At 36.8% G+C, this 18,948-nt stretch overlaps 1 protein-coding gene across 6 annotated transcripts in view; it reads right to left on the minus strand.

The window, feature by feature from the left end:
- Positions 1 to 18,948, minus strand: part of col18a1b (collagen type XVIII alpha 1 chain b) — a 39,306-nt gene that overhangs the window by 8,252 nt on the left and 12,106 nt on the right. The window contains exons 1-25 of one of the 6 annotated variants that reach the window (XM_079377118.1): positions 16,942 to 17,372; positions 11,344 to 11,885; positions 10,261 to 10,356; positions 10,031 to 10,087; positions 8,161 to 8,248; positions 6,527 to 6,558; positions 6,240 to 6,266; positions 6,036 to 6,122; positions 5,903 to 5,929; positions 5,759 to 5,821; positions 5,256 to 5,339; positions 4,880 to 4,915; positions 4,346 to 4,489; positions 4,197 to 4,250; positions 4,065 to 4,109; positions 3,830 to 3,892; positions 2,959 to 3,078; positions 2,770 to 2,838; positions 2,657 to 2,683; positions 2,449 to 2,547; positions 2,337 to 2,372; positions 2,107 to 2,190; positions 1,966 to 1,998; positions 1,764 to 1,799; positions 1,439 to 1,498 (exon numbers count right to left, since the gene is read on the minus strand). In XM_079377118.1, coding sequence (XP_079233244.1) covers positions 1,439 to 1,498; positions 1,764 to 1,799; positions 1,966 to 1,998; positions 2,107 to 2,190; positions 2,337 to 2,372; positions 2,449 to 2,547; positions 2,657 to 2,683; positions 2,770 to 2,838; positions 2,959 to 3,078; positions 3,830 to 3,892; positions 4,065 to 4,109; positions 4,197 to 4,250; positions 4,346 to 4,489; positions 4,880 to 4,915; positions 5,256 to 5,339; positions 5,759 to 5,821; positions 5,903 to 5,929; positions 6,036 to 6,122; positions 6,240 to 6,266; positions 6,527 to 6,558; positions 8,161 to 8,248; positions 10,031 to 10,087; positions 10,261 to 10,356; positions 11,344 to 11,885; positions 16,942 to 17,239 — 2,307 coding nt within the window. In that variant the 5' untranslated portion in view covers positions 17,240 to 17,372. Of the gene's footprint in view, positions 1 to 1,438; positions 1,499 to 1,763; positions 1,800 to 1,965; positions 1,999 to 2,106; positions 2,191 to 2,336; positions 2,373 to 2,448; positions 2,548 to 2,656; positions 2,684 to 2,769; positions 2,839 to 2,958; positions 3,079 to 3,829; positions 3,893 to 4,064; positions 4,110 to 4,196; positions 4,251 to 4,345; positions 4,490 to 4,879; positions 4,916 to 5,255; positions 5,340 to 5,758; positions 5,822 to 5,902; positions 5,930 to 6,035; positions 6,123 to 6,239; positions 6,267 to 6,526; positions 6,559 to 8,160; positions 8,249 to 10,030; positions 10,088 to 10,260; positions 10,357 to 11,343; positions 11,886 to 16,362; positions 17,373 to 18,948 lie in introns of those variants that run through there. The other 5 variants (XM_079377116.1, XM_079377120.1, XM_079377117.1 and 2 more) reach the window with 5 other exon arrangements.

Genomic DNA, 18,948 nt, shown 5'->3' on the forward strand with positions numbered 1-18,948 from the left:
ATTTATAGGTATGGGTTAAATTAAAATTAAAGAGTAAAATTAACATTTTTGTTTTATTCTACTGACAACATTTTCCCCAAATTCCAAACATGTTGTCATTTGGAGTATTAATTTGCAGAAAATGACAACTGGTCAAAATAACAAAAAGTATTTTCAGACCTCATAAAATGCAAAAAAAAAACAAGTTCATATTAATTTTTAAAGGGGACCTATTATGCAAAAATCACTTGTTTTAACACAGTTGTGTGGCCGCAGTGTGTGAAAACATCCAGCCCATAATGGTAAAAATCCACCCACTCATTTAATTATAATCTAAAAAAAATCATAAACAGTCTCTCAGAACAAGCAGTTTCAGATTCTCCCTCTGTTCACGTCACCGAGGGGAAAAAGTCCCACCCATTTGTGACGCTGCCCTATAAGCATAGACACAGAGTGAGAAGCTGTGGTCCGCCTCCGCCATGAACGTTACTGATTACTGTAGCTGCTGGAAATATACAATGTCAGCGCCAAAGAGGCTTTTCAGGTGTTGTGTTTTGGGAAGCACTAACGAACATAGGAGTCTCCATAGACTCCCTCCATCTGAGCCGCTGAGGACACTGTGGTTAAGTTTTATTGTCTAAGGAAATATCCCGGAAAAAAATCGGTAAAGTCCCCAATACGTGTAGGGATCAATACCAACACTTTGTGCGTGAACGTCAGCTCCAGACAAAGTAAGTATCACGCGTTTGTTTTTACACATTGCCCTTCTGAAAGAGCTTCTTGGCACTTCTGTAATGCTAATGATGCTAAAGCTACCATTGTCTCTGTCTGTTCTCACTGGTGCTGTCTTCATGAATGATCGTGAATAGGAATGTGGTAGTTAAAAGTTGCATATGAAAGCAATGTGAGTCGATCGCTTGAGTTGGTTGAGCTCATAATCACAAGTGGGACTTATGCTATGTTATTTTTATCGCACTGTGCTCCCTGTCTGTGCAGTTTATAAACACAAATTTATTATGCACAGTACAATCAGATGACTGACTTTGAAATGGAGTATGTTTTCTGTAAAGATAACAGGCTTATACTAATGGGGGAATGTTTATTTGCAACGGCTAGCACTTCTAATGCAGGAGCTGAGCTCTTGAAGCTCCATCCTCTTCTCTGGGAGCACCAGCTCATTTGCATTAAAGCAACACACTCAAATACAGATCATTTTGGCTCACACCCTAAAAGTGGCAATTTTAACAAGCTATAAAAAATGATCTGTCGGGTATTTTGAGCTAAAACTTCACATACACATCTTGTAAAAAGGAGCATAATAGGTCCCCTTTAAACAACACAGTGCTAATGTTTTAACTTAGGAAGAGTTCAGAATATTTGGTGGAATACCCCTGATTTTTAATTGATTTTCTAAAGTGTATTGTCCTAATAAAGTTTTACCAAAACATACATGTATTACCTTGATAGAGTCTCCTGGTAGTCCAGGTTCCCCCTGATCACCTTTTGGACCCACTGGTCCCTTTAAAGATGTAAAAAAATAAAATAAAGTTTAAATCTGATGCTTTAACAAACCAATTTTTAGAGTGCAGACCAATCTTTGTAATTTGTGAACATATATAGTTCTTGGCACCTAAATAGCTGGGAGAGCATGATAAATCCATTGATTGATCTTTTAAGTGTAAAATTAACATTTAAATAAAAGGTGCAGATCTGGTAGTATCTGATGTTATCCAAAATATAAAATACGAGACTTACAACAAAATTACAAGTCATTAAAAACTTACAGGGAATCCTGCCTGACCAGCTATACCAGGTGTACCCTAATAAAACAAGAACAAAACACAATGCTTTGAATGTGGTTCTATATGCATTATAATATTTAAATAGTAAATCATAATTACACAGGATATTCTGTATTTAACTGCATGATATTTTACATAATAAAGAGCTACAGTATAATGACTATTATTTATCAGTTCCTTTCACCTGTGGTCCAGGGCTTCCATATTCTCCATTTGTCTGAAATTAAATGTCATTTAAGTCATTCATTGTTTGTTGTAAAGGAGCAGTAAAATGTTACAGAGTTATACAATGTCCTTTGAGGGTTTACTGTATGATAACACTTACACTGCCATTAATATAGATAACTTGTCCTGGAAGACCTGGTGGCCCTGGCGGTCCTGGAGGCCCTACTGCACGACCAGGATTACCCTAAAGACAAATATATTATTATAAATCTATTGCTTAGGTCCACAGAATAGTTGCAGGGTTGAACTGGCTTGAATATTACTGTTGTTGACGGCTGAGAGAACCAGCAATCCTACTTCTAAGCTAAGTGTCTTCAAATGAATACTCACTTTTTCACCTTTCCATCCTCTTTCCCCCTTTAGCCCCTGTAAAAAAGAAATTATTTAAAATTGCAATATTGGTGTTCAAAGCTGATCTTCATGCTAGTGATCTTTCACTCACTATTTTCCCTGGAAAGCCATCTAACCCTGGCATTCCCTCTCGTCCTCTTTGACCTTCTTCACCTTTCTGACCTGGAATACTTGGTAAACCAGGTTTTCCCTGCAGAGTTTCAAGAAAAGAGAATGAACTTTTCTCCCACGTAGGTGTAATGTACATTGTAATTTGTAACTTGGATATCACATTATAAACATATAAGTCATAGTCTCACTGGTAGTCCAGGTATCCCCTGAGGTCCCTTTAGAGAAAAACAACAACAACAGGGATAAGGTGGAATAAGCACTGTGTTGCTGTGATATTAATATGACAGCAGTTTATAGTTACCTGTGGACCTGGTGGCCCCATGACTCCTGGAATGTATTGAAGATCAACTTCTTTTTCTTTCCCATCAGCCTGAAAACACAGTGGACATGGCAGATCAAGTTCTAGGCCTCCTGTGACTGCACGGCCCTTGCAATAGTCCTGAGATTAAAAGCCTTGAAGGTGCTGAACTTCAAAGATGAAGTAACTTACAGTAATTTGAAAGGCAGGTCCAGGGGATCCAGGTGGTCCTGCAGGTCCCTGAGGTCCCATAGGCCCAGGTGGCCCTGGCATACCTTTTGGTCCTGTAATTCCTGATGAGCCCTGTGGACCCTAAAGAGAAGGGAATGGGAAAGTGTTCTAAAAAAAAAGAAGCTTAAGTTGAATGTCTTTAGTTGACTAAATTAAAGGTAATAGGTGCTCTTATTGTAATCAGTCAACAATATATTATAAACTTAAAGATCAGTTAAAATAATCTATTAGACACAGGTTTATGGGTTCACTTCATCAACATCCCATAGAACAATCACAATTTAAACACAGTGAAATACACCACACTAAAGCCTCATTTGCTAAAATCACATGACTTAGCCAATTTTATATGCACTCCAAACAATTTAAAAGTTTTGGAGCTTAGCGAAGCCGTGTTTTGCATCCATTAACAACAGCTGCAGCAGCAGTGTATAAATATCTCAGACCAATTACAATAATTCGCCATGCCATGCTATAAGTTTATTTAGAGAGACGTCATGAACTACAGTAAATGCCACTCAAGAAAACAGAGTGATGCAGATTATGTGAGCAGTCCTCAATTGTCAGTGTTGTAAAAATAAATGCATGAAAATGACAAGCAAGCCTCACACAAGAGCTAAAAACATAAGTAGAAGAGTCAAACAGAAAGTTTGTATCGCTAAAGCATAAGTCTGATTTGATCAATTCACTAGCCCTCACTGACTGGTAGGCAAAGTTTTGATGATGAAAAGTTGTCTGTAGTGAACTAAAAATAACACTTTCATTCATCAAGTTCTTGTGACACACCAAACCCAATTCAGTTAGTGTTTAGCCATGCATGATTTTAGAATACCTGTGCCTCACTAGTCTCCCAGGAAGGAAACCAATTGGAGAAAAAAGAGAAAGCAGAGCTTTGCTACAGGGAGAAAAAATAACAATATAGTGAATATTAACTTCCCAATGAAAAAAAGCCCCATAGATAGAAATGTCTGAGATATGTGAATGTATGACTTTCAGTTATATTTCAGTATTCTGTGATCACATCATCACATATAATTTATTATACATGCTAGCATCACTTGTCCTACCTTTTCCCCTGCAACTCCAGGTAAGCCAAGATCACCACAGTTGCCCTAAGAGAGGGAGAAAAAAGAAATAGTTTGATTTCATTTTAATATCAGACCTATTAAAATCATTTTAAAAATCATATTAATATTTACCTTTTGGCCTGGAGGACCAGGAGGACCAGGTTTTCCAGGTCGACCTGGGGGCCCCTGAGTCATAATAAAGAGAATAAATAGAACACAAACAAAATTCTACTAAATGTTTTAAAATAAATGGGATTAATGAAGAGGGGACAATTTCTTACAGGACGTCCAGGGAACCCATTTTGTCCAGGGGGACCAGTGGGGTCAGCTTCAACAGTTCCTAATTCTGATTCAGTTGGCCAGTCTGGTCCTGGGGGCCCAGGAAGCCCAGGAGGCCCAGGTAGACCAGGATGACAACATAAATGCTGAAAAAATGAGAACATATTGAACTTTAACTCTAAAATAAAAATATACAGCTAAACACAAACAGCAGCATATCTGGTGAATTTATTAGGATATTCAGTAGAGTTAAATAAAATACATTACTTTAAAATACTATATAATATATATTTTTATAATATGATATTTGATGTGGTGTGGTAACCATAGTGAAAGGGCAAAGTTACATTGGGAAATGCAAAGTTTGTTTGTTGCCAAGATAAATATTGCCATCAAAATTGTTGATGCTTTATACAATACAGGTTTATAGTATAGTATATACACTATAAAAACATAAATATATAATAATAATAATAATAATAATAATAAGAAGAATGTTTTCAAATTATGCTAGTTAAAGCATTGTTAAAACATACCGGCAATGATCCAGAACCCTCCATATCCATATAGGTCTGAAGGGGGAACATTAGAATATAAAACACAGATGTTTTAGCTCATTCAACAGGTTTCATGGTAGTTTCCATACTGTGACAACTGCTGATTTTCAGAAAAAGGACACTCAAGAAAACAACTTTAAAACTGTTCACATCACCATGTCTTTGTTTTTTGTGTCACTACAAAAATGTTGGTGAACATGTATGAGTTACTACATGTATGAGTTTAGAAAACAGCTTTCACATGAATTGTGTGAAATGTGCCCATAATTCATAATAGGCTCTCAGTAGTTCCTTTTACTGTATGCACATTTTAGCTCCAAGCACATAGACCTGTACTAGATGTATTCACACTTACAGTCCTGTCTGAGATTGAGGGTCCAGGAGGTCCAGGTGGCCCAGGTGGGCCTCTAGGGCCTGGATGTCCTTCCCCTTTCTCTCCCTAGAGATACAAAAAAGACAATTTTTTATTTATTGGTCCATGCAAAGACATTGGTGAAAGATTTTTAATTTCCCCAGTGCCTAATAATGTTCTCCCTTCAAACCCTCAAAGGACTTCTTTTGTTTTCTTGGTTCAAACATGTCTTGCCAAAATTTTGGTCAACAATGATTTTTCACCTCCAAGATGACTTTAACCTCACTATAAGAGTAATGACTATCAATGCCTCATTAGGTGCACATGACACCCATATTCTAAATTTTATTGTCACAAAAATGGTCCACATTTTTTGTTTTCAAATCTCAAAGCACAACAGACCGGCAATAGTTTGCACACTCCTGGTTTAACATATAATGTGTAGTAAGGTCAATAAAAATAATCAATAATAAATAATTATTGAAAATTCAGATTTTGCAAACCACCTTCTGTCCTTTAGGTCCTGTAGTACCAGGGATTCCTTGAAAACCTCGAGGTCCTTCAGGGCCCTGAATAGTAACACCAAATGAGAATGAAGAAGTAATAAACAAAATCTAAGAAAATATTCAAACAGTGTCCAGAAAACTCACAGGTTTGCCGTCCTGCCCTGGTTCACCCTATAAAACATCAAAATTATGTTTCTCAACATTTATGACTCAACGTTTTGAAATATTATTAATTTTAACAGTAATGAAAGGCTAAAAGGAAGTTCATGTTACTCACTGGCTCCCCCTGTGGGCCCTTTGGACCTGGTGGGCCTGGAGGCCCACGGTCACCTTTGGGGCCAGGATATCCAGATCCAATACTATCCTATACAGAAAAATGGGCAATGTGTTCACCAACCTAGCCGATATCTGGAATAAGTCATCATCCAGTCACTGCACTGGTGAAAGGTGTGTGTGTACCACTAAAATAAATCTTGTTTACCTTCAAATTGTTCTCTCCACGATTGTCCTGGGGAAGCAAAAGACGACATGATTGAAAAAAAAGAAAGAAATCCTGTCACAACTGATTAGGACACAGCGTAAAGCAAATTAATGTATGATTTACTATGCAAATTGTATATCCTCATCCGATTAAAAAACATTATCTACAATCTATTTACTTTAACCTTTTCTGTTTTAGACATTATAGTAAGCTGTCTGTTAGCCTCCCATTAATGCAACAATCATTTAATACATTTGATTATAAAAGAACCCAAAACAAAACTGTACCTTCTCTTCATCTGTGGTGGTTGGTTTTGACTCTGTGAATGTCAAAGCAGCATTTCATGTTAAAATAAAAACCAGGCCTTTAAAATTGATTTTTTTGAAGGCAGATTAGTGCCATCTGCTGGGAGTAATAAAAGAAAAATTATATAGATGTAATACTCTAGTTGTTTTTTTTTAGACATAAATACTTATATCTGACCCTAATTTTAACATTTGGTTCCACATAACATCAGAATTAATAATACATTTTACAAAAAATTATTAGGAATGCTAGGTCTGATCTGATTTCAACCTCTTATTTGAGTCTTCTGTATCAATATTGTCATTGTTACAGCCACACCACTTCATCTGTGTGTGTACAATAGTGTGCTGTGGATGTGTGTAAGTGAGTGTGCATTTGAGTTGGTGTGTCGATTTTGTACTCTTGATATTTTAGAGTGTAATCCCTTTCTTGCTGTCCTTTTTTTTTACTGCACTGTGGCTGAATTATTGATTTTATTTCACACGTTTGCAAAAGCTTGTTACAGTCAGAGTGTCACCCCTTCATTGCTGTGTGCCTTTGTTTGCATTATGTCTGATTTGTAGTTTGTACGACCAAAATATTCTTTGAGTTTTTGTATTTTTTCGTATTTCCCATTCATATGTCGGTCATTTTGACTGTGAGGGAGCCCAGTGTGACTTTATTGATTTATTTATTGATCATGTCCACGATTTTTTGTGTGTTCACATAAAAAGTCACAAAGTGTCATCCCATTCCTACGAAATGAAAAAAATACAAAATTTCAAAACATAAAAAGAGGCACGGAGGGTTAAAACGTGCACTTTGTAATAATTTAAAATGAAAGGTTTTACTGCACAGTACATTTTAAATCACTTAATAACCTAATCTTTTTTTCCTACTTACATGGGTAAAATGAGCACACATTCAACAAATTGAATTTAATATACATTGAAGCAGATAAACTTAATTTCTTTTTCACAATGACATCCAAATTAACAATGATAAAACCCTTTGGAACCTATAAATTTAGAAGCTATTTATTCATTCATGCATGCATGAATCCATGTATATAATGTATATAAAGTGAATACAATAAACATAATAATTAAAAGAGGAGAGCTTTTTTGCCTGCCTATTTAATTAGAATTACAACAAACATTGCAGATATATTGTGAAATATTATTTCAATTTACGTTTCCTGTGTTGGCAAAGCTTCATTTTCAGTGAAGGTTGTTTATTGACATTGATGTTTCCATTAAGAACCTTTAACATTCATGGAACCTTTCCATTGCACACGAGGTTCTGTATAAATACTGTCCACAAGATGGCATTGCAGCATTATCATTGCATTCAGTTTGAAGCGAATTCTGTCTGCATGCCTATTTTGGCATCATATTTTGTGAGCTCTTACATAGGTTGTCCAAAATTCAGAGATTCCACAATTTTCAAATTTATGTATGTGCCAAAGCCAGGACTAACAACAGAAGAATAGTTCACGGTGTAAGCATCACTAATACTGAACATTAATTACTCTTTTTAAAAACATTCTATAAATTCAGTTCTATAAAGTTCCAGTTTATTTGTACTCTTGTCTAACATTACTCAAAAAACTGTATCAAATAGCAATGGCACAGACCTGTAGCTTTCTGATGGTCATCTGTGTCCAATTTAGGCGTACGCCCTGTAGAAGCAGGTTGTGGAGGCAAGGGCTGCAGAAAAGAACCCTTTGAAATAGAAAACACACTTAACGGTTATCTGCAGAGCAGATTTTTTGTAGATGTTTTTGTAGATGTTAGGTTATCTGCAGAGTAGATGTTTTGTCACACTTAGTAATGATAAACCATTACTTAAACATCTACTTCAGGTTATTTTGTCTTAAAGGGTTAGTTCACCCAAAAATGAAAAATCTGTCATTAATTACTCACCCTCATGTCATTCCAAACCCGTAAGACCTTCGTTCATCTTCAGATCACAAATTGTGATGTTTTTGATGGAATCTAAGAGCTCTCTGACCCTCCAGACAGCAAGGGTACTACCATGATCAAGGCACAGAGATGTAGTAAGGACATTGGTAAAACAGTCCATATGACATCAGGGGTTCAACCGTAATTTTACAAAGCTATGAGAATACTTTTTGTGCGCAAAGAAATCAGTAATAACATAATTTATTCAACAATTCTCCCTGAGTTACCGACATCTGCCATTTTGGAGAGTACCCCAGAATGTAATCAATGTAATCAGCGCTGTTTACGTTCAGCATGCGCACGCTTTCTACTGAACGTAAATAGCGCTGATTACGTTGATGTTATTATTGTTTTCTTTGCGCCCAAAAATAATTCTCGCTGCTTTGTAAGATTACAGTTGAACCCCTGATGTCACATGGACTATTTTACCAATGACCTTGCTACGTTTCTGTGCCTTGATCGTGTTAGTATCCTTGCTGTCTATGAAGACAGCAGATTTCATCAAAAATATCTAAATTTGTTTTCCAAAGATTTGGTTTTAAGGGTTTGGAATGATATGAGGTTAAGTAATTAATGACAGAATTTTCTTTTTTGGGTGAACTAACCCTTTAATAATTCCACAGTTCAATACATTATGCAGTATAAGTGCTTTCTATGCCACTAAAATCAATTCAACCAACGACGAATTTGGCATTGAAGTAGTTGATTATAGGACCGCTACAAGGTTGAAATCGCAATCGTATGCGACCTCCCGAGATGTTGCCCCAAACAACAGATAAAAATAGCCTCTCCTTCCTGAAATTCTGGAATTACCTACAAACAAGTGACCCATCATTACAAAATTCTATACTTTGAAAGCAACAATAGCAATAGTAATGCGTTATTTCATCATAAGTAATTATTATCCAAAACATTACAAAAACCTCTTAGGTTCTTAGTTCTCTGGGAGGTATGAAAAAATAGTAGTTACTAATTTTTTTATCTGTCCCACTTTATATTAGGTGTTTTAAATACTATGTACTTAATAAAATATGGAATTATTAGGTGCAGTGTACCAATTATGTTGAATTGCAAAACACTTATGCTGCTACTGAGGTGGGATATGCGTACAGTTACGGGCAGGTTTAGTGGTAGAGGTTTAAGGGGTAGAAGCCGGGTCAACAGTGTAATTATAGATGTATTGACAGGACAAGACAATCTAAAACATGTATGTACACAATAAGTGCATTGTAGCAAATAGTAATATAAATGTAAGTACATAGTAGTTAAGGACACTACATATAAACTGCATCCCTTTAATGAGTTTCTTGTTAGTTAATAGTAAGTTATCTTTTAAGTGAACATCCGATAGACACATCACAGTGCAATATGCCAGAAGCAGTCTTGTAGTAAGTATTGTAAGTATCAATATATGCAACCACAAATATCATTTATATACTTTCAGAATTAGCTTTTTCACCAAGAGTTTTTTACTAGAAGGGTTTGCCAGAACACTGTATTTTTGTCAGACAAATACAATGACTAATGTCCAAAAATACTTACTAAATTAAGATTAATATCCATTCTGTCATCTATTCCACTTCCATTTTCTCCAGAACCCTACAAATAATGAAAAGCAAGCATTAACTTAGATTTTCCACAGTAGCATTTAGTTAGTAAGCAATCAAGATATTCAAAAGGAGAAAGATGAAGAGTAATTTCTGTCTGTGTAAAAAATTGCCAAAGAATGTAGATATAAGAATGACACAGTCTTAAGATTATTTGCATCTTACGTCATAGTCATCATCATCATCATCATCATCAGCATCATTACAATGACGCTCTGCAGCTCGTGGGTTTCCAACCACCCTCAACTCTGAGATCATGCCCTAAAAAAACAGCATCAACATCAGAGTTAACATCAATCAGCGTATCAGTTGTGTATGAACATAAATGTCATCCCAGATAATTGTCCTGGACGGATGGATGTATAGATACAGTAGTTATACCATATTGGTCTGGGACAATAGACTGATCAATTGATCATTTGTCAGACAGACAAACATACATGGTAACACTTTAGGGACCAATTCTCACTATTAACTAGTTGCTTATTAGCTTGCCTATTATTAACATATTGGCTGTTTATTAGTCTCAGCCTCAGAGGTTACGCCCACAGACCGTTGGCTGAACGTCTGATGCATATGGCACACAAAAGTGGAAACACTTCAGGAGTTTTTAAGTCGTAATCAGATTGGTTGAATTATATAGGATTTCCGGGAGACGTGTGCGTCATGTTCATTAATGTTCTGCCTGGAAACAAAAATGCTGTGATGCCAAACCCCCTCACGAAAGAAGAAAGCCGTTGTGTTTACAACTGTGATGACGATCGCTTATTAGTATCAACTAAATGCTGGATTTTCAAAAGTATTTGAAATATTCAAAGTTCGTGGCATAGAATCTTTAAAATATGTCTGAGAGTTTTACACACTGGTTATTGTGGCGGCATTTCCACGCCCTGAAACGTGACGCTGAACGAAACGAACTGTGATTGGTTGTTTGACATATCGGTCAAACGGCCTCATGGGCAGGCCTTGGCCAATGAAAGCTGCCATGGATTCCAGACCTTCAGCCGTCAGTCTGAAGGTCTGGCTACGCGAGACTAGCTGTTTATTAGTACTTATAAAACACATATTCTGCATGACGATATTCTACATCCTACCCAATACCTAAACTTAACAACTGCCTAATTAACTATTATTAAGCTGCAAATTAACAGTTTATTGAGGCAAAAGTCATAGTTAATGGTTTGTTAATAGAGAGAATTGGACCGTAAAATAAAGTGTGACCAACATACAGAGTACTTTTAGACATACTTGATATTTGTCTGGGTCATCAGCTCCACTTTGTCCAACAAAGATCTTGGAGTTTGCCTCCAGCTCCAAGTCATCAGGTGAGCGCTCAAACTTTACCACATTGGGCTCAGATTCACAGTCCTCATAGAAAGACACCTGGTCCAGACTAACAGCGAGAGAGAAGCGGCTCCACTCTTGTGGCTTGTGTTCCACCTCAAAGCTGGCCACCTCTTGAGATGTATCTGAATCGGGCTGTGTGTAATAAAAAATAACCTTTCTTTTGCCATCCTCCACTGCTGAGAGCTTGACCCCAATGTACATGATCTTTTGATTGGAGTCAGTGATGGAGAAGAGGACTCCAGCATCTTCAGAGTTGGGCTTCAAATGGAAGACAAGAGAGAAGTCTCGGTAGAAGGGTGTGGGAAGGTGGGCACGTGCCATCTGTTCTGTGTTGGTATCATTTGTGAAGATGTAAGCAGTTCGTCCATTTGGTCCCGTAACCTGGGTGATGTCTTTAGGTGAAGAGTTTCCAATTATTTGCAGAAGGGAGATTCCACTCTCTGCTAAAATACAAAAATAATGGAAATCAGTACAGTAGATGAAATGAATGTAGTGAAAATTAAATGAATTGAGTTATTACTGAAATTTTCATTTGCAATTGAAATATTCAAAAGATTCAGTTCTTACTGGTGCCTAAAATAGCATTTGTCTTTTAGAAAAAGGGCCAGTTATTATATAATCTTTGCAATAGATGTAAGATAAAATTGCACTGTTCAAGAAAGTCAACTGGTTCAGCCTCATAAATCAACATGCTGCAGCCTCTAGGGACTGACAAAAATGGTGACTGGTGATTATTACCATGTCTACAGAACCTAGGGGAAAACAGACACAGTGGAATAATTCTTCAAAGTGTACATTACAGTAAGTCCTGAGAGAATCAGACTAAATTTAGCATGCAAAATATGTGAAATTTTGCTTTCTCAGGGTTGATGATGGAGTATTAGGGAGACCATTGTCAGATCAGAAATTTAAAGGTCTAGGTCTTATAAAAATCGGACTGTTCTTTAGTGGAAATGTTTTAACTATGTCACCCTTGTGAAAAATATTATAGTTTACATTTATATTAAATAGAATTGGTTGAACTTAAGATTACTTTTTGACTCACTTAAACATGACTTAAGTCTATTTTTATGCAATACAGTATATACTTTACAGTATGTAATCAGTGTACTTTAAAGCATAACAAAAGATTATCAAAACAATGATTAAAAATGTACTTTTAGCTAAAACTGTTAATTTGACATTATTACAAAGTGCACTTTTTAAAAGTGTAATTAAGTGCGTTAAAAACAGTCATGAACATGTTACTCTCTTTAATGACAGCACAAGTAATTATTTATTTTTCATTATACATCATAAATTCATCGTAAATTTGTCACACTCCTAAAATTGTATATAGCAAAATGTAATGATAATGACTTTTTATTTTTTTTAAACATATTTACAACTTTTTACCAAAATGAACATAAAATTGTCTATATTATTCACGGAGAAATAAGTGAATTTGGGAAGTGAAATAAACTTAAATTTTTACACTATATTGGCATTTTATTTTAGTAATATTATATTAAAAAATCTGAAGACAAGTTCAAAACAATTACAGTAAGTGCACTCTTTTTTCAAAAGGGCAAAAGCCTGAACTGTTATAAAATAAACACCTATAAATACCTTATTATTTCAATCATATAGCTGTCAGCCATTACTCCAACATATTTTACTGTGTATGAATAGGTTTCCTCTATATTCTAAATCTATACTTGTGTATACTGTTGTATAAACTGTTGTAAATTCTTGCTTAAAGAAAAATGGGCAGGCAGATTTGGGCTGAACCAAGCTAACACTTCTGACTGTGGGAACGGCATGTCTAATTCTAGGCTCATATTTCAACGGCAATGGCAGCTTAGTGGCTTTTCCATACTACACCATGATTCTCATTTGACACGGCTGTCCAGTCGCTCACCCACTCAGCCAGCATTCATTTCGTTCCTGTGTTGTTCTGTCACCCTCTTTCAAAACACTCACACAGGGGATTTTGGGAGTTTAGCTGGCCCATTATCTAGTCCAGATGTGTCCACTTGCTCCTGGATCCAACCTCACAACATCACCTCTAATACAATCCACTTGTAAATCACAATAAAGGTGGAGCCACTGGAACCACCATAAAGTTCAGACAGCAAATTACACTATAAGTGAGAGTGCATCATGTCATTGCAATGTCATTCAAAAATGATTTCTCATAAAGCCATGACACAAGAAATTATAAATGCTACTAAAGTAAGTGATAAAAACATCTAATTGATGCACAGCATAACTGCCACATAAATTTGATAAACCATATTTCAATAGTGTAAACAAGCCAAATATTTTTTCAAAACATGATTACTAAGGAAATTATATATAAAGTACTGGTGAATGTTCATTCTGAACTATCTATCTATAATTAAATAATAAATAACGTACAGTACTGCAGCACATGTGAACATGCTGATGAATAAATCGTCCCTTGGGCACCAGTGTTTGGCCAACTGTTCCAGACACTCTCCCACATGCGTATACATCCTACAGCTGTGATAAGACATGACTAAACAAAATAAAATTTTGTGATAGTGACAACAAAATAACAACATTTTATGCTAATAACACTGGAAACATAAAAAATGCAAGTCTCCTGTCAAATCCGTTACCTTCAAATTGTTAGTTAAAATGCCTTCCGCCAGGAATTGTCTCTATACATAGCTATATTTTCTTAATGGTTGTAATTCTACTGACAGCTGGATAGGTAAATGGGAGTTAAATGAATGAGATGGAAACCGGAGAATCCTGTTAACTGATAGCTCCTTGACTCCCAAGAGACCTAATTAAGATAAACTTTCCCTTCAAAAAATGATCTGAGCCCCTATACTTCCCAAGAGATAAGACAAAGAGTAAGTCAAGGAAATGACCAGCATGAACAGCTGCCAATTATAATAATTCAGCTCCTTTTAAACACTGTCTAAGAACTTATTCTGAAGAAATTGAGGCTAAATAAAAGGAAAACTAACATACTGAATGCAAAATGGCCTACATCCAAAAAGAATGCACTGAAACAAATTAATACATGTTAAATAATGAAGACTGGATGCAGTACCAGATGTGTAAGAGAAAAAAACTCCCTCTTACAGCATGGTTTGCACGATACTCTTTAATATGTTCTTTAGCAGTTGCTTGCCTCTGAGAACTCTGTGGTTTTCATGGTACTTTCTCCAAGACCACAGTGATAGCTCAAAACGCCACCCTTATTAATTACCATCACAGTGCAATGCTAGAGCTGGTCATAAATATGAAAGGTCATTAAACTATCAAGGAAGACTTTGTGTCAGATAAGAATTGCTCTCCCCCACAACAGATCTTCACAATGAATCCTTTTTTTCCTATCAATCTCCCAGCATTTCTTGCACATCATCTCAAAAAAGAAAAAGTCCCTCATAGCTGAAAATAAAACCTCTTAAATCTGATTGTGGATTCTCTGCTGTGTGTCTTGTCACACATTTTCAGAGGGAACCTTGTTATAACCAGCATGCAAAGAAAGTTCTTTGTCTTATTAATAACACAGAGACAACAATCTGCCTCTTTGTCCAAGTGTTACGCTCCAACAAATGTGACTGAGGTCATCCACCACAACTAATTTGAACTAAATAAATTGAAGATTTCATGTGTCTCATATCTCTCTGTGACCTGTTGTACAAATGCAAGTAGGTCATTGACACCATTTTGCATCTTGAAGCAGTTACCAGCAGTGAAAATGCTTGAGAGACATTAGCATTGCTTTCACGGTGAACATAATTCTGTTGATAGATGACTTAAAGCTCAGGAGTCTCAGTTATAGAAATAAAACAAAAGCATTGCTTGAAGAATCAAGCACTCTAGAAGCACTTATGCTAAACATGAGAATTAATGACTTTGCCTGATGGATTTTTTTTAATTACATTTTCATGGACAACCATAGACTCTCCCGATCTCATCTGATCTTTAAATCTAAGCAAGGTTTGGCTTGGTCAGTACTTGGATAGGAGACCACCAGGCAATACAATTTGCTCATCATAACTGACCTCAATGAGTAAACACGGATTATATAACCTAATTCTGACATAACAGAACACATACTAAGTGGATTAACCACATAGTTCTCATTCACTTATAACTGCATATAAGTGTGTTTCTGACAAAATTTATGGTGCATACACACATCATCTCATTCTTATTTTTCTTAGGTTAATGAATCAGGAATATTCTAAAAGATGGAATACGTGCACACAATAATTGGCATAAAATCTCAATAAGGGTTTTCTCCTGTATTATTAACTTTCTGCAAACAAGCATGTGCAGTTTGTTCTCAAATTAAGTTAAGTCAAGTGTGTCACTTTCAAAACCAGTAAAAATTCAACACAACTTTTATACAAGCCTCAACTACACAAGATCTATAACACAATTTTGTAAAAAATATTGTGTGGCACTTAATTATTCTCTGTCTTACAATAACAAATTGTATACTGCCAAAATCCTGTATTTTTTGCAAACCTGTGAATCCACATTTTACACTAAATTAAGTGCACACGTATTAATAAATAATTATTTCTGATTGAAAATGCTTGCACTCAGAGTTTACACACACAGGTTAAAAACCGTCTGTTAAAATAAAAATGTTTAGAATGAAGGTGCAATTAGTATTCATGCATGCATGTAATTCTAATGGATTCACACTGAGCCACGCATGCAGACGTGGACCTCACATCACAGCAGATGTGCATAAGTAAATGTTCTGCTGGTTTGCGTATACCCAGGTACTAAGTGTTGGTCTGAGCCCTGGCAAAGCGATAGCAGAGCAGAGCAACTGCTGACAGACAGGAAGTGACCTGTGTCTCTAACGGTAGAAAGCACACTAATAAAAAACACATACCGACAAGACAAGCGGCATAAGTTTGACATGCATCACAGTTTTACCTTTGTGGTTACTAACGGTTAGGCATGACTGACTGGGCTCTGGTCCCTCGGGGAGGGTGTGGCAGGCCACAGGCAGGCCACTCTCCTGTAGGAGTGTCCAGCAGCTGTCCAGCAGCACCTCACAGAAAGTCCTGCAGGGTAGCAGGGCTATCCCAGGTTTCTCAGAGGGCTGATGGCATCTTGGTGCCAGTAGTAGGCAAAAAAACCATTCCAAACCATGGTGGCAGCCTGAACGCAGGAGCCAACCCCATTCATTTAACATAGCTACCACATCCTCTGCCTGGGTGTGGTTAAAAAAATTAGGTACAGAAAATGTGACTTCACTGTGAGATAAACAGAAAGGCCAGTCAGAGCCTCTTGATAAGCAGTTTGTGGAATCCTCAGTGAAAGTGGAAGTGCTAATTATGCTAATCCTGCTGTCAGTGAGCCTTGTCCCTGTACGGTTGGTCGCTGTTGTTTTGCCTTCCTGAGCCAAATCCATAGTGGGCCCTGAGCCTAAGCCTGACCCAATGGCATCACCTGAGGAAACTTTGACATTTATTTCATGTTCAACTTCTTCTGATAAAGACTTATTATTACCCGTTTTAGAATGGTGAAGCTTCGAGGAGATGACAGGTGTCCTCACTGTGACATTGTTATTCCAATCCACAGTTGAGTTCTGGTCCCAGTTCTTCACTAATCCTTGGATCCCTCTGGCTACATCTATGATTTCCGACCCTACATCGGCAATTTTCTCCTCCTTACTGCTCATTCCACCAACAGAAGTATCATTGTCCACTGTGGGGGCCTTTGTGACAGGTGAACTGTTCCACCAAAAGGCATTAAGAGGACCCACATACAGAATCAACAGGAGAGACAAGCACCAGCTGAACCTCATCTTTACACATACACTATTCCTTCTGTTGGCCGAGTCATTCAGAAAATGCTATCAAGCGTGTATGGCAAAAGTAGTCAAACCAACACTGTAATGTAAGATGAGTTATCTTTTCCTTCTCTTAGCTCATTGTAACAGGGGGAGAGAGAGACAGAAGGCGTGTTCTCTTTAATATAAGTTCGACCTCATTGGCCACTTTTACTTTTGCCCTCCAAAATGTGAGAAATACTCAACCTCCCTCTGTGTCCCAATAGACCCCGCTCCAAGAACACAGATGTGCAGCCTCAGTTTTCTTAATGCTCCTCTTTTGAGAATAAAATCCATTTATGAACCCCTTCAAAATATTTAATATAGGTTACTTGTTTGCATTCAGAACTTCAATGCCCAATGTGGATACTATTTCAGTTTTCATGACTGACTGTCAGTAAAATGAACAATTAATCTTTGACCATTAATACAGAAAAACACAATGTGGAGAGCACTATGTGCACATATTCTTTTTCTTTCTTAAAAATATATACATGTATAATTAAATAATATAATTTAATTGGAATAAATTTACTTAAAGCAACTGTATGTCCAATATTTTTTAAAATATTAAAGAATCAGTTCTTTAATATTTAAATATCAGTATACAATATTGAAATATCAGTTTCAAAATCATTCTGAAGGTCATCATTCTGACTTCTAATAAGACAAATGGTTTCTTGCCACTAAATGTCTGTTCTGGGAGTATGTAAGTTTGGTAAGTGGGTACAAAATTCCATAAAAAGGGTGAATTGCATGTGCATGGGTACAGCAAATGCACGTGTGCAGCTACGGCAATTACAGCAGTGATACATTTACAAAAGTGAATTCCACTGTAGACTGTAGAGGGCTCAAATGTTTCCATTTATACATTCCTTTCTTCAAAACAAGACTTTTTGAAGAATGTGGGGGTCCAAACAACGTTAGACCTTTTTGACTTTCACTGTATGGACAAACCTCATTATTCTTTAAAAGCTGTGTGGCACCAGTAACCCCCTACATAAATTCTGAATTTTAATATGGTCTTTAAATGACTGTTCATGAACTTCAGTCATTTTTACTCATTATTAATACTGTTTAGTCCTCAGTATATTCTACAGCATCTGCACAAAACAGCACTACAGTTATTTAAGGGGAAAACCAAGCAAATGGTTTACCCAGCATTTCTTCTCAGTCCCTCACTGGTTGTACTGAGAGTTCATTGTACATCTATTCATGCCAGCAGGGCGGTTTGGCGTGGGTCTGAGTGACAGACACACAGCAGCTGACAGCATATCTGATCTGGTGGATGTCTCAGCCTACGTACTTGTGGAAACCCATAACCTCATCATTGTGAAAGGCAGCTTTCCCACATTCTGATTCTGACCATGCTTGAACCTCCTCTGCTCAAAATCTCAAACTGTCTGTCCAGCTGTTCACTCCACATATGCTCTCAGCTCACCCTGATCACACCATGGGTACTTGGCCCTCTAACAATCTCTTTGTCTATTCCACTCCCTCTGTTGCATGCTCTCACAGTTCCTGTCTTTCTTACACGCAAACTTTGAAATTGGCACAATCTACACAGACACATTCACAGTATCTTCCAGGCTAGTTCACACCGCCAGGGTGTTGCCAACAGGGCGAACACCACTGGCCCAATAAAACCTAGCAAATGGGTTATTTGGACTTCTGGCAGTACGAAT

The sequence above is a fragment of the Barbus barbus genome (genome assembly GCF_936440315.1).
Source record: "Barbus barbus genome assembly, chromosome: 25".
In the NCBI taxonomy this organism is placed as follows: domain Eukaryota; kingdom Metazoa; phylum Chordata; class Actinopteri; order Cypriniformes; family Cyprinidae; genus Barbus; species Barbus barbus.